General features: G+C 50.8%; 1 protein-coding gene across 8 annotated transcripts in view; it reads left to right on the forward strand.

The window, feature by feature from the left end:
* Positions 1–13,806, forward strand: part of GAS7 (growth arrest specific 7) — a 217,170-nt gene that overhangs the window by 124,635 nt on the left and 78,729 nt on the right. For 7 of the 8 annotated variants that reach the window (XM_047090167.1, XM_047090174.1, XM_047090175.1 and 4 more), the window contains exon 2: positions 5,952–6,072. In XM_047090167.1, coding sequence (XP_046946123.1) covers positions 5,952–6,072 — 121 coding nt within the window. Of the gene's footprint in view, positions 1–5,951; positions 6,073–13,806 lie in introns of those variants that run through there. The other variant, XM_047090172.1, reaches the window with a different exon arrangement.

Below are 13,806 nucleotides of genomic sequence, written 5' to 3' on the forward strand. Positions count from 1 at the left end.
CTCTCCAGTCCCCGGCCCAGCTGGGGCTTGGTCTTCTTGGCTGCAGCCCCTGTCACTGCTGCTAATTGGTGGACATCCTGTTGACCCGGCCACCAGGTCCTGGACGGCTCAGGACGCACTAGTGACAAAGTGGTTCCTGGGGACCGGTGCCTCCCAGCCACACCCGGCCGTGGCCTGGCTGCTCCTGGGTGTCCCGGCTGGCCGTGTGTCTGGGAAGAGAGAACTTGCTGGAGAGTTCTTTGTGGGGGAGCCTTCAAGCACTGCCAATCACGGCACCCGGCTCATTAGCAGTCATTGCCATGGCAACGGGTCTGCCAGAAAGTGGCTCGTTAGGCTGACAACTTGGGAGATGTTATATATAGATCTGGGTGTGGGGGGAGTGGGGGTGTGGGGCCCGGTGGATATGCCTTTCTCTGGAGTTCCTATTGCTTCTGGGCTTGGGGTGTGAGAAGACGCAGAACAGGGGGACCTTAAAACTGTCTGATCTGGCTGCTAGAGCAAATTGACGACCACCCATTACCGTCGCTTTGCTCACGTCTGCAGAAGGTAAGAGTCAGGTGCTCCCAGAAGCCTCCTGAGGGGGGGACTGAGTCCCAGGCTGAACTTGAGGAGGGGCGGAGGCTGTGGGGGGCTGAGGGTGGGGGCTGGCACTGCCTGGAGGCTGCTGCAGAGACCAGACCAAATCTTTCTTAAAATAGTCTTATTTGAAGAAGGGTTTGGGCTAGGGGACCAAGCCTTTCTTGTACTAAGTAGCCATGCAGCTAAGCACTGTCTTTTTTTTTTTTTTTTATAAATTGCACTTATTAAAATTTTATGTTCCAAGTCTTGATGTCAGAAGTGATGTTTTCTCTCTAGTGCTTTCTCTCAAGCTGCAGACCAGCCTGTTCTGAGCTCAGTAAGCATCAGGCTCACCTAGCATGCATGTGGAAAGGCTCCAGGTTGCCTTGGCGCTGGGATCAGGGCCCCAGAATCTGTGCCTTCACACACATCCCAGGGGACCGACTGGGTGTCCCCAGGACCATGCTTTGAGAAACGCTGCTGTAGCAGGGGTGAAGGGGGAGGGGGTGTTTTCAGTCTCTGGGTAACTTTGCTTGCTTGCTCTTTTTCTCCCTCCCAAGGAGGACCAGTAGCCATCGTTAAGAGGACGGTTTCCTTGGTTGCACTATTTTAAATAAGGAAACAAGGAAGTTAGCCTACAGCCGGGAACGTGACGGCGTGGGTGGGGGTGGTGGTATTTCTGCGCGTCTCCTGGGAAGGCATATGCTCATTTTGGAGACTGTGAGACGGGCAGGAGAAGCGGGTCTGAGTTGTGTCCGTGATGGGAGCTGGGGGGTCAGGTGGTCCAGGTGAACAAACAGCCGCCCGTGGCTAGCTGGGGAGAGATGGGCTGAGGGTAGCCTGGAGGCAGGTAGCTGGACAGAAGTCTCCAGGACAAAGCTAGTGTCTTAAAGTTTGCTTTAACCATTTGATCAGCCGTGCGGCGTTGGGTGGGTTTTTTAATTCTCTCAGTCTCTGATTCCTCATTTTGAAATGGGAAACAATTTGTACCTAGTGGCAAGTTTAAATTGTAAAAACTAGAAATAAGTGCATAAAGCATCTGGCCCAGTCCTTGGAGCACTATAAACATTCGGTGCATGATGAAAGTCATTACCGATGGACGGAAATGGGATCTGAGCTCCTGTGTTTCTTGAGTACCGGCTAGATTAGGGCTCTAAAGTCATCTAGAAGCCTCTTGATACTCTATAGGAAATAGAGTGAGGGGGTATATGCACAAACGATTCCATGGTGCGGGGGAGGGGGGCAGAAGATCCATAGCTTCCTTCAGATTCTCTGAGGATGGTTTTCCATATACGTTTGAGCAGGTTGTTGACTGAACAAAGGGACAAAAGGGAGGCTGCAATCCAGCCTTGCGCTCAGAGGGGTGGCCCATCTGGAGGAAGAGGCAGCATTTTATAATTTCCACAAAGCCATGCTGTGCCTCAGGTTAAGAATTTCTGAGTTGGAGGAAATCGCTTTCACCTCCGATCTTGTTCATTGTAGGTAGGGCCCCAACCTCCGGGCCTGTGTCACTTCCTCTGCTGGTTCCTATTCCCATGGGAAGGGAGCTGCCGGGAGGGAAGGGGAGAAGCCACAGGACTAGCAAAAGGAAGGAAAGGATTTAACTTGAAGGAAACGAATTAGAAGAAGCAGCTCGAGAGAGACCATAATTATTGGGTAGTTCCTTGCACTACATCTGTGTGGATGGCTGTGGGGCAGCTCTCCCAGGAGGCCCGTCCCTCCATGGCCATGAGCGACGAGGTAATGTGGGTGGTTCGGGCCTCTTCGACCAGGGCCTGTAGGTGGGGAGTCCGACTTCTCCCTCCTCCACAGCTTGACAATGATTTTTTTTTTTAAGTTGCGAAATACACCTAACAAAGTATATCATGGCTGGTATTTATACACCCATAGCATTGTGCGACCATCACCTCTGTCTGCTTCCAGAACATTTGCATCACCCCAAAAAAGAAACCCTGTACCCATCCTCCCCCCTTCCCTCCCGAGCCCCTGGCAACTGCTAATCTGCCTCCTGTTTCTATAGATTTCTCTATTCTGGGCATTTCATATAAATGGAAGCGGGCAGTACACGGCCTTTTGTGTCTCTAGCTTACAGCACGTAGCTTGGTTTTTCGGGTTCCTCCGTGCTGGAGCGTGTATCAGCACCTCATTCCTTTTGATGGCGGGTATTTCTTTGTTTGGAGGCACCCCATTTTGTTGACCCGCTCATCCGTCGGTAGACCCTTGGGTGGTTTCTGCCTTCTGGCTGTTGTAGACCGTGCTGCTGTGAATACGGATTTACGGTAAGCGTTGGGTGCCATTTTCAATTCTCCTGGGTACGTACCCAGTTGCGTCCGTGTCTTTTGACTCCCGATGTGGTTCAGGAGAGCGGGACTGTGGCTGCCCCGGTGGGCGGGGGGCAGAGCACAGGGAGGTGACAGGCAGAGTGGGCAGCCGTGGCCGTGCTGGAGGGGGATAGGGGACAGACACTCTTTGCTACGTTGGCCCATTTTGGAAATAGGCTGAAGTTGGCCCTTCCTGGCTCAGAATCAGAGGTCCTCCCCGACAGGTGTCCTCTGTAGGGTCCAGGCAGGGAGAATCTTGCGTTTCCTAGATGGGTAAGACCTCAAGGCAGTCAGGGTACCTCTGTGGTCATCAGTGTCCTACAATGGAAGCCAAGGCTTAGTCTGATCCCGCAGAGTTAGATGAATCCCCTAGAGTCATTCTTTTTTTTTTTTTTTAAATGTTTATTTATTTTTGAGGGAAGGGGAGGGGCAGAGAGAGGCAGACAGAGGATCCAGGGTGGGCTCTGCACTGACAGGAGTGAATCCGATGCAGGGCTGGAACTCACGGCCCGCGAGATCATGACATTGAGCCAAACTCGGACACTTGACCTATTGAGCCACCCAGGTGGCCCCTAGAGTCATTCTGAAGACGAAAAGCACTGTGTAGCCATGGACACGGGACAGGTGTCGTTGTTTGCTGTGTCACAGGTAGGCCATGGAAGGTCAGAAGTTCCCTCCACTCCCTCAACTGCCCCCCCAACCCCAAGGAGCTAGCGGTCTGCTCACCACCCGGCCTCCGTGTTCGTCACCCTCTTAACGTGTTAGCCTCCCCAGCGGGTGGGTCTTTGTCTTTGAGTTGCACAGTCTTGGACACAGAGGTCTGGGGACGAGCGACAGTTAACGGTGACATTGTTTCAGACGTGGTAGAGTGCTAGGCTGGACTGTGGGCCCCTGAACTTCACATCCAGGGGGCAGAGGCTGCGTGAAACCGGGTCTCACTGGGCTCTTAAACGTGTCCCTCCCGCCGGGAACCCTCAGCTACGAGGCATCTTGGTGACAGGGACTCTCCTAGGTGCTGAGTGCGTTATCGTTCATGTCCATGGCGCCTTCCACAGCAGGGCTCCTGTCTTCCCCCTCAGTTTTGTGGATGTACAGATAAAAGCAGTTGGCTGAGTCACTTCCCCAAGTCATGTGGCTGCTCAGGGGCTGAGTCAGGATTGAGCCCCAGGCCGGAGGGCTGTTTCCCCTTTGCTTCTGGGTCCCTCTCTCCTCTGTACCCTATTTTTGGCCATGTCCGTCTCTGACCCTTGCTTAATACCCTTTAACAATTGCCCATTTCCTCCCCGGGGCTGCTAGGAGAAACACCAAATATGGCCTTCCCTTCTTGGATACTCTAAGACACCTGACTCCACAGAAGCAGCCTGCCGTCTTACCCCCTGGGTTCTAGAATATTCCTCTCTTACGTGAAGCCTCATAGCCTCCTCATTCCTGTAATGCTCCCAGCTCCACTCAGCCAGGATGCACATCTCCTGTATGTGGGATATTTTATCCACACACACGTGTGCACCTGCACACTGGACTCCTCATAAGACTGTTTGCTGTGTGTGTGTTTTGACCACCTGCCGATGTGGGAGGAGCCAAAGCAGGTGTCTGGAGGTCCAGGTAAATGTGATCAGGTGTTGGGATTCTGGACATGCCCTGCTGGGGAGGAGGCCGCCTGGCCGCTGTCCGGCACCTGGTGCTGGGACACCTGTCCATACTGAATCGAAGACGCACTGTGGGTTAAAAGTCGTGGAGACGGAAGTTGGCCATGGGGAGGCCGTGTTTACTCAGGGTCCCGGGAGCATCTAGGATTGACCGGGTCCCTGCTGAGGGCGTGCAGGGCACATGTACGCGGTTTTGCAGCCTTAAGAAAATAACAGGAGCAGGAGAGCCAAGGAACCATGTGTGTGCACTGCTTACTTTTTTTTCTTTGTTAATGTTTATTTATTTTTGAGAGAGAGAGAGAGAGACACACACACACACAGAGCATGAGCACAGGAGGGGCAGACACAGAGGGAGACACAGAATCCGAAGCAGGCTCCAGGCTCCGAGCTGTCAGCACAGAGCCCGACGCAGGGCTCGAACTCACGAACTGTGAAATCATGACCTGAGCCGAAGTCGGGTGCTTAACCGACTGAGCCACGCAGGCTCCCCTCTCTGATTTTTATTCTTATTTATTTAAAAAAATTTTTTTAAAACGTTTATTTATTTTTGAGAGAGACACAGAGAGGGTAAGCAGGGGAGGGGCAGAGAGAGAGGGAGACACAGAATCGGAAGCAGGTTCCGGGCTCTGAGCTGTCAGCACAGAGCCTGACGCGGGGCTCGAACTCATGAACCGCGAGATCATGACCTGAGCCAAAGTCAGACGCTGAACTGACTGCGCCACCCAGGCACACCTCTCCAATTTTTGTTTTTTGTTTTTTGTTTTTTTTTTAATTTTTTTTTCAACGTTTTTTATTTATTTTTGGGACAGAGAGAGACAGAGCATGAACGGGGGAGGGGCAGAGAGAGAGGGAGACACAGCATCGGAAACAGGCTCCAGGCTCCGAGCCATCAGCCCAGAGCCTGACGCGGGGCTCGAACTCACGGAGCGCGAGATCGTGACCTGGCTGAAGTCGGACGCTTAACCGACTGCGCCACCCAGGCGCCCCTCCAATTTTTGTTTTTAAGAACACTGCTCCCCCTGGTCAAAAGAATTAAACCCCACCGTAAGCGCACGTGAGCAAAAGGGAGTCGCGTTTTGGCCTGTGAGCCCGGTTCTCTCCAGATCTCCCCCAGAGAGATTTGGACGCAGGACCAGAAAAGCCCCCCCTTGCCCTCCGTCCATTCTCGGCGTTGTCTGAGAAGCTTTTGCATCGCGCTCTGCTGAGACTTGCGTTAATTACTTCTGGTAGGTTCACACAGCCGGCCTCGGGGCCTCGTCTGCTGCTGTCCTCGGGGGTCCCGAGGTGCTCTGGCTTCAGGTTCTGCAGCCGGGGGTGTGCAGAGTGATGGGGCCCCGGAGCAAGCACAGGTGCAGGCCCTGTGAGCGCCTGACCCCGACAGCCCCCCGTGCCCACGGTGTGTGACCTTTTCTCTCCTCTTCCACAGAAACCTGGAATGGTCCCCCCACCGCCGGGAGAGGAAAGCCAGATTATCCTCCTTCCGCCTGGCTGGCAGAGTTACTTGTCTCCTCAGGGTCGGCGTTACTATGTCAACACGACCACCAATGGTGAGTCCCGCTTGGGGAGGGGGGGGGGGGCGGAGGGACCTTGCACCAGTCTCCCTCGGGGTTTCTGTCCTCCTCTGGCGTGTACCGACCGATGCTCAGACTGTTTCTTCGGAAACCTACCTCCGGGGCTGTGGGGGACTCTTGCTTTCCCCACGGTGCCAGGTGGTGGGGGTCCATGCCGGATGGGGAGGGCCGCCCTTCAGGGTTGGGGGTCATGTCTGGAAATTCACAGTCACCCCCGGCATCTCCGTCGAACCCAGTCTCATGGTCTGGGGCCAGTTCCCAAAGCGGTACCTCAGAAGGTTCTCAGGTCAACATCTGGTTTAAGCCAAGTAAGCCAGGTTTAGCTACTGTAGGATCCTCTGGGAGTGTTGCCTGTGCTAATAAGACAGAAGCTTCCACGAACAGGGGTTGCCGGTGTGGGGTTTCCCTAATTTGACTGCAACATCTTCCCCGAAGTATCCCATTGGCTCGTGTTTCTTGGGATGCTCATTGGGAAATTCTGGGGTTACTTGCGAATTATTTTTTTCTAATAGAGGACACGGGTCCCATGTGCAGTTCTGAGCTGAGTTAGGACCACACCTCCTTGCACTCGGTTGTTGTGGACTTCCTGGGCCTCACGGTGACTCCAGGACCCCCCAGCATGTGGGCTGTAGAGTGGGGCTTGCAAGAAGGCTAGGGAAAGTGTATAGAAGGAGCAGCAGTAGGTTCTAGAACAGGGTGGTCTTGGGCAGGGCAGGGCAGAGCAAATGCAGCCAGAGGGCTCTGTCTCTTGGCCTCCACACCTCCCCAGAGGAGGGAAACACAGAAGGTTCTATGTGGGGCGAATCACAGATGTGTGTGTCAAGGCGGGATGTGAAATACAGTCTATGTCCACGTGTCATCCCTGCCTTGGTCCTTCACCTCCCGTGTCTGCGCCCACCTGACTTAACGGTCACCTCTTCCGACCCAGTGGGACCGTTACTATGGCCCGTGATTGCAAGGCCACCCTCGGAGGGGTCCTGGTGACGGGGAGCCAGCCTTTCAGAGGGAGCAGCAGAGAAAGCAGCTGCCACTAGGGGTCGCTGGTTTGTGTTCTCGTCCCCTGCGGGCTTGAGGGGCTTGTTCCAGCAGAGGCGGTAACTGGGGTTTCTAGGAAAAGGGAAGTAGAACTATTTCTGATCGTTCTAATCTTAAGCTTCCTCCAAACACACACTTGAATGGCCTTGCACCGTGGTCGGCCTTTGAAGTTTCAGAGGAAGTTCTAGGCACAGCATGATGCCGACCGAGGTCCTCAGGGTCTTGGATGGATTCTCGTCCTGAATCAGCCCACTCTATTGCAAAGGGGCTGAGTGAGGGTGGGTGGTCAAGAGAGGCTTGGTAAAATCTGCATTTATTTTATTTTATTTTATTTTTTTAATTAGAGAGTAGAACGCTCCTGGTTAAGAAACTCACTGGGTGTGAAAAGAAATAAAAAGTAAAAATCTGTGGTTGCCTTCCCTAAAGCTGTTTATCCTGCACGTCGTTGCAGATGTTTGTATCCTCTTACCTTCTAACACGTGCGTGCTCATTCTTCTTAACAAATCGGAAGAACGGTCCAGGTTCTGGGAACTGGTCAGACGCGTCTTTCTGTATGTGTACATGTTACTGGAACTAATGTTGCAACACGGCTCCGTGATGCCCCACTGCAGGCATATGCTACTACTGTTAATGTAACTCTCCCGTCTTCGTTAAGGGGATATTAAAGTCCCATTTTAATTAACTGACAGTGTCTGGGGGCTGTTTTTCTGAGGCCCAGGCTTTTCACCTGTGCCTGGCGGTCAGGGCTTTCTTGCGGGTCCGGGGATATACTGATCCCCAGAGACTCTACACCAAGGGCGGGCAGACTGTCTTCTGTAAAGGGCCAGGTAGTGACACGTTTTTGTTCGTGAGGCTCCTGTGGTCTCCGTCACTGCTCCTCAGCTCTGTCCTCGTCACATGAAAGCTGCCACAGACGACACGGAAACCACTGAGTGTGGCTGTGTTCCAATAAAACTTTGTTTATAGACACTGAAACGTGAATGTCAAATAGCTTTTCCACGTCACCAACGTGATTTCTTTCCCAAGCACTTAAGACGATCTTAGTTCGGGGGTTCACGGGCTGTGTGATAAGGGGAGGGTGGGCCCTTGAGCTACCGGCCCTTGCTTTAAGCTCTCCGTTACGTCCTGTAGGATTGGCTCTCCTTCCCCTTGCCTGCTTTCTCTGATAGGCTTGCGGTAATCCTGGCCGAGGAAAGGGTTGGGGGGTGGGAAATGCCTTTCTTTCTTTCTTTTTTAAAATTTAAAAAATTTTTTAATGCGTATTCATCTTTGAGAGACAGAAAGAGACAGAGCACGAGCGGGGGAGGGGCAGAGAGAGAGGGAGACACAGAATCGGAAACAGGCTCCAGGCTCTGAGCCATCAGCCCAGAGCCTGACGCGGGGCTCGAACTCACGGACCGCGAGATCGTGACCTGGCTGAAGTCGGACGCTTAACCGACTGTGCCACCCAGGCGCCCCTAAAATTTAAAAAAATTTTTAATGCGTATTCATCTTTGAGAGACAGAAAGAGACAGAGCACGAGCGGGGGAGGGGCAGAGAGAGAGGGAGACACAGAATCCAAAGCAGGCTCCGGGCTCTGAGCTGTCGGGGCAGAGCCTGACGCGGGGCTCGAACCCACGAACCGTGAGATCATGACTTGAGCCACAGTCGGACGCCCCGGGAAATGCCTTTCTGACGGCAAAGAGATAGTCCTGTTTGGAGGGATCGTGCGGACCCTGAACATCATAGTAAGGATTTTGTTCTTTAGCCAGAGGGAACAGAAGCCCAGCTATCTTTCTGATTCTGGCTGCTGGGCTTCCGATGACATTTTTGGATCTGATCGCCCTTCTGTGGGGGAAGCACCTGTCGGAACAGCCTCTTGCTCTCCTCCTGACCTCCTGACTCCCCGGGGGCATTTGACTTTGTGTCTCGTCCTGGCCGGGCCAGCCGCGTTCCCCCCTTTCTGCCCCAGCCCTGGGGCCTCTCCTGCCATGTGACCCGGGCCAGGGCCGTGCACCCTGCTCTGGCCCCCACACACCTTTCTTCTCGTCTTCCTGTTCATCTCCCTCTCTTCCAGATACTTCTGGTGTCCCTTAATCCCCGATGGCTTCTCAGAGGGCGCTTGGGCACGGTGGGTGTTCGGTCCCTGTTTCTACACCACATATAAGTGCAACGAGTTGACAGCCAAGTTTACATTTGTATTACCTTTCTCTGGCTCATCTGTTTATTTTGAAATCCACTGAGGATTTTAGGGACAGGCATCGTCACAGCGCTGGCGGCCGGGCTGGGCTGTGGGGATGCCGATTTGGACAGGAAGCCGTCTCCACCTTCGAACACTGGCGTCCTAGACAGCACATGCCCACAGGCATTGTGAGTGTTAGTGTTGACATCTGGGGGCTCCGGGGTAGAGGGTCACCAGCTTTTGCCGGGTCTTGGAAGAGGGAGGGACCCTGGACTCGGGGATTCCACGCGAGGGTCACCGCGCCACAAGGGCGAGACGGCGGGGAAAAGTCTGACCCACCGATGACCCCACGAGACACCGGGAGGACCTGGGACTTTGCCCTGAGGGCAACAGACAGCTCTAGAAGGCATTAAAGCAGAGGCCTGACGTGATCAGAACAGCGTGGCAAGACTGCTTGGGTAGCAGAGGAGAGGAAGCAGGGGCGGTAAGCATGGGCCCACGCAAACAAAATGAGAATAGAAGGAATGAGGTCAGCGCCACACCTACAGCTGTAGCTGGGGAGGGAGGAGGTAGAATCCGTCCGACAGGATGTAGCAGGTGAGGGAAAGAAGGACTCAAGGCTCCTCTGTGTTGTTTTGCTTTGTGTGATGGAGCCGTGCAGGGAGCACCTGGGACGCGAGGGAGGAACGGGTTTGGAGGGGAGAAGACAAAAATCCATGTTACACGTAGGGTTCCTTGGAGAGCTGGCCAGCCTATGTTTGGACGGATGCGTCTGTGACATGGGGGGGCACCTGGGCCGGAGATGAGGATCTGGGGAGCCATGTGGGTGCCTGGCTTGGCAAGCAGAAAGGAGAATGGATTTCACCTCTTCTTACCCCTTTGGCCTGGCAGCATTATGCAGTGACCAACCTGTACGACCACAGAGGGCAGCCCAGAATTTTCATTTCATCGTGAATGGAGGAAGGAAGCTGTGAAATGCAGGAGATCATCACCGAGGGCGATCCTCTCGGAGAGAGTCCTGCAGAGAAACATGGAAGGAGGGGCGAGGGAGACTTTGAAATAATTGTCAGAGATCAGAAGAATTCAGGAGAAATAAGGCAATATTGTGAAGGGCAAATGAGAAAAGATGGTTGAGAAGGACACTCAGAAACTGAAATATAGATCAAGTTTATGATAGAGGTGATACTTTATTTTATTTATTTATTTATTTATTTATTTATTTATTTATTTATTTTTATTAAAAAAAATTTTTTTTTAATGTTTACTTTTGAGACAGAGACAGAGCATGAACGGGGGAGGGTCAGAGAGAGAGGGAGACACAGAATCCGAAGCAGGCTCCAGGCTCTGAGGTGTCAGCACAAGAGCCCGACGCGGGGCTCGAACTCACAGACTGCGAGATCATGACCTGAGCCGAAGTCGGACACTCAACCGACTGAGCCACCCAGGCACCCCAAAATAAAATTTATTTTTAAGGGAAACACAACTATCTTCTTGGAGCCCCAGCCGAAGCCCAGGGGAGCTAGGAATTGTTTTTGCTTTTTTGATAAAGTATCCATACGTACAAATGTTTTATTATGTTTGTGAGTGAAGCTCGGAGGGCCTCACCAGGTTTTGAGCTTTTTGGATTCATTTGCCAAATGGCCGGTCGTTCTCTTGATTTCTTGTTTTAATTTTTCTTTAAATGAGTAGATTCCCATTTAACTTTATTACACCAGGAATTAATGTGAATTTGTGGGTAAGTTTTCCAGTAGAACACTTTCAAAAGCGTTGTTTGACCTCTTCTTTGTTACAAATAATTGGATGTTTTTCTCGTTCTCCAGATAGAGCAGCCCTGATAATTCCCTGTTAATAACAGTTGCCCGGAGAAACTTCTACACTCAGAAACCTCTGTCTGTTTTCTTCTGTCCATCTGTGTTGAACAAATGTGAGATGAGAATGTTGCCTTTTCTTGGCACGTTTAGTTGATTTGAGTTCGCTGTGTGTGCGCGCGCGTGTGTGTATGTGTGTGTGCATTCATACACGTTTCTTGTTTTGGCTTTCTTATTTTTATCTAATGGACTCTTTGCGCAAAGCTGTTAGACCTTAGCGCTTATTATTAATCTGTTTCTGTGTGGATTTTGTTTTGCCTCGCAGAGAATCCATTTTAATTTGTAGCGTTAAGGTAGCATTTAAAGTGCACAACACATTCCTCGAATCTCAGCCTTTTTGAAGGGCGGTAATCTTGGAACTTTGGCAAATGCCAAGCGGGTTAGAGTCCTGCCCACAGCCAGGATACCGAAGACCCGTAAAAAAACACGACAAAGGAGACAAAAAGGATTGTATTGTTTACTGTGTTCTAGGAAGTTGAGTTAATGTGGAAAAGGCAGCTGATTGGTCCAGAGTGTAAGAACTATCCTCATTGGCTGTTAGGCGGTGTCACCGATTAGCAGCAAATTATCCAGATATGGAAGTGAAACAGGAAGGAATGTGTGAGGGACGCCTGGGTGGCTCAGTCGATTGAGTGTCCAGCTTCGGCTCAGGTCATGATCTCGCGGTTCGTGAGTTCAAGCCCCACATCGGTCTCACTGCTGTCAGTGAGGAGCCCACTTTGGATCCTGTGTCCCGCCCCTCCCCTGCTTGCACCCTCTCTCTCTCTCTCAAAAATAAACGTTAAAAAAAAAAAAAAAGAAACGTGTGGGATATGACCCAGCAATTCCACTCCTAGATACATACCCAAGAGAATTGGTTATATACACGCGAAAACCTGTACGTGAATATTCATGATGGCATTCTTCATCGTGGCTGGAAACAACCAAAATGTCCGTCACACGATGAATGGATACACAAAATGAGCTGTATCCTTAAAAATGGGATCTTATTCAGGCATAAACAGGAAGGAAATACTTGTGGACACCTGCTGCAACACGGATGAACCTTGAAAACATCACGTTGAGCGCAAGAAGCCGAGACAAAAATCATACACCATATGGTTCCATTTACGCAAAATACCCAGGATAGGCAATGACATAAATACAGAAAGTACATGAGTGGTTTCCCAGGCAGGGAGAGGGGAGGATTAGAGACCTCGGATGGGTACGAGGGTTAGATGATGAAAGTGTTCCAAAATTAGATGGTTCGTAATATCTGCACAATTCTGTGAACATAGTAGAAACTATTACGTGCTTTTAGAGAGGATTTTATGGTATATAAATTAACACAATAAAAAGAGGCATATGATGTCTTGGTTGGAGGTTCCTTCTGCCTGATTCCCAAACTTTGGTGGGCATTAGAAATACCTAGGGAGTTTGTTTAAAAATACCACAAACATTAAAGGGCACCCAGGTGGTTCAGTCGGTTAAGTGTCCAACTGGAGCCTGCTTCAGATTCTGTGTCCCCCCCCCGCCCCTTCCCAGCTTACACTCTGTGTGTCTCTCTCAAAAATAAACATTAAAAAAATTTTTTTTGCTGTCATAAATATTAAAAAGAAATTTTTTAAAAGATGGGTGCCTGTGTGGCTCATTTCAGCTAAGTAAGTGTCCGACTTCAGCTCAGGTCATGATCTCGCAGTTAGTGAGTTTGAGCCCCACGTCGGGGTCTGACAGCTCGGAGCCTGGAGCCTGCTTTGGATTCTGCGTCTCCTTCTGTCTCTGCCCCTCCTCTGCTCTCTCTCTCTCTCTCTCTCTCTCTTTCTCTCTCTCTCTCAAAAATAAATAAACATTAAAAAAAATACCAATATGCAGGCAGGTCCCACCACAGACCTATTGAGTCAGAATCTGTTCTTTGGAAAGAGTAAAAACGTCTGCTTTATATTTTTAAGCGCTTTCTAATAGCTCCCACCCATTTTTGACTTGCAAGGAGACCGTGAGATTGATGAGGGCATAGTCAGCAGATCAGATAGCATGAGGTTGAAGAGTAAACTTAAATCCAATTTTCTTTTACAGAGGTACAGTGGAAAAAACACAATTTTCTTCAAACAAGTAAACACATATTCTAGTCTCGAGGTTAAAGGTTGTATAACCGTAAGCTACTGTAGTTCAGGCGGAATCTCCAAGACGAGCCGCTTCCGAACAGATTACTCAATTTTATGCCGACAAGTTACAGATTGAGTATAAACCTGTCACGAAAGACCCTTCACCCTGGCTAGCATTTATATTCTTCAGTGTTGTCAAGGTAACGGACTTGTGGATACCTTCCAGTCTTTATCCTGATTCTTCTAACCAGGATGAGTGGCAGATCTTTTAATTTCAGAGCATTCGAGTCAAAAGTTCAAAAAAAAATGTTTTTTTAATCTCAGCATTTTTGCCACTAAAAAAACCCCTGTGAACGCTTGTGTCGACTTTGCTTCTAGCTGTGGTTAAGTCAGAGCATTTGAGGGCTTCTACGATTTTCATTTTCCCATCGTGACATCTGGACCGAACGAACACGATCCTTGTCTTCAAAGGGAACTTAAGAGTCTAGTGAAATCGTTCAAGCCTTTGATACGGCAAGAGGCCGTAAGGTTTCTACTTTTGTATTGCTCTGCTCTTTAGGTTTTT

Source organism: Lynx rufus, unplaced genomic scaffold (assembly GCF_022079265.1).
Source record: "Lynx rufus isolate CCGP_SWC_20201006 ecotype Redwood Valley unplaced genomic scaffold, mLynRuf1.p SCAF_28, whole genome shotgun sequence".
Classification (NCBI taxonomy): domain Eukaryota; kingdom Metazoa; phylum Chordata; class Mammalia; order Carnivora; family Felidae; genus Lynx; species Lynx rufus.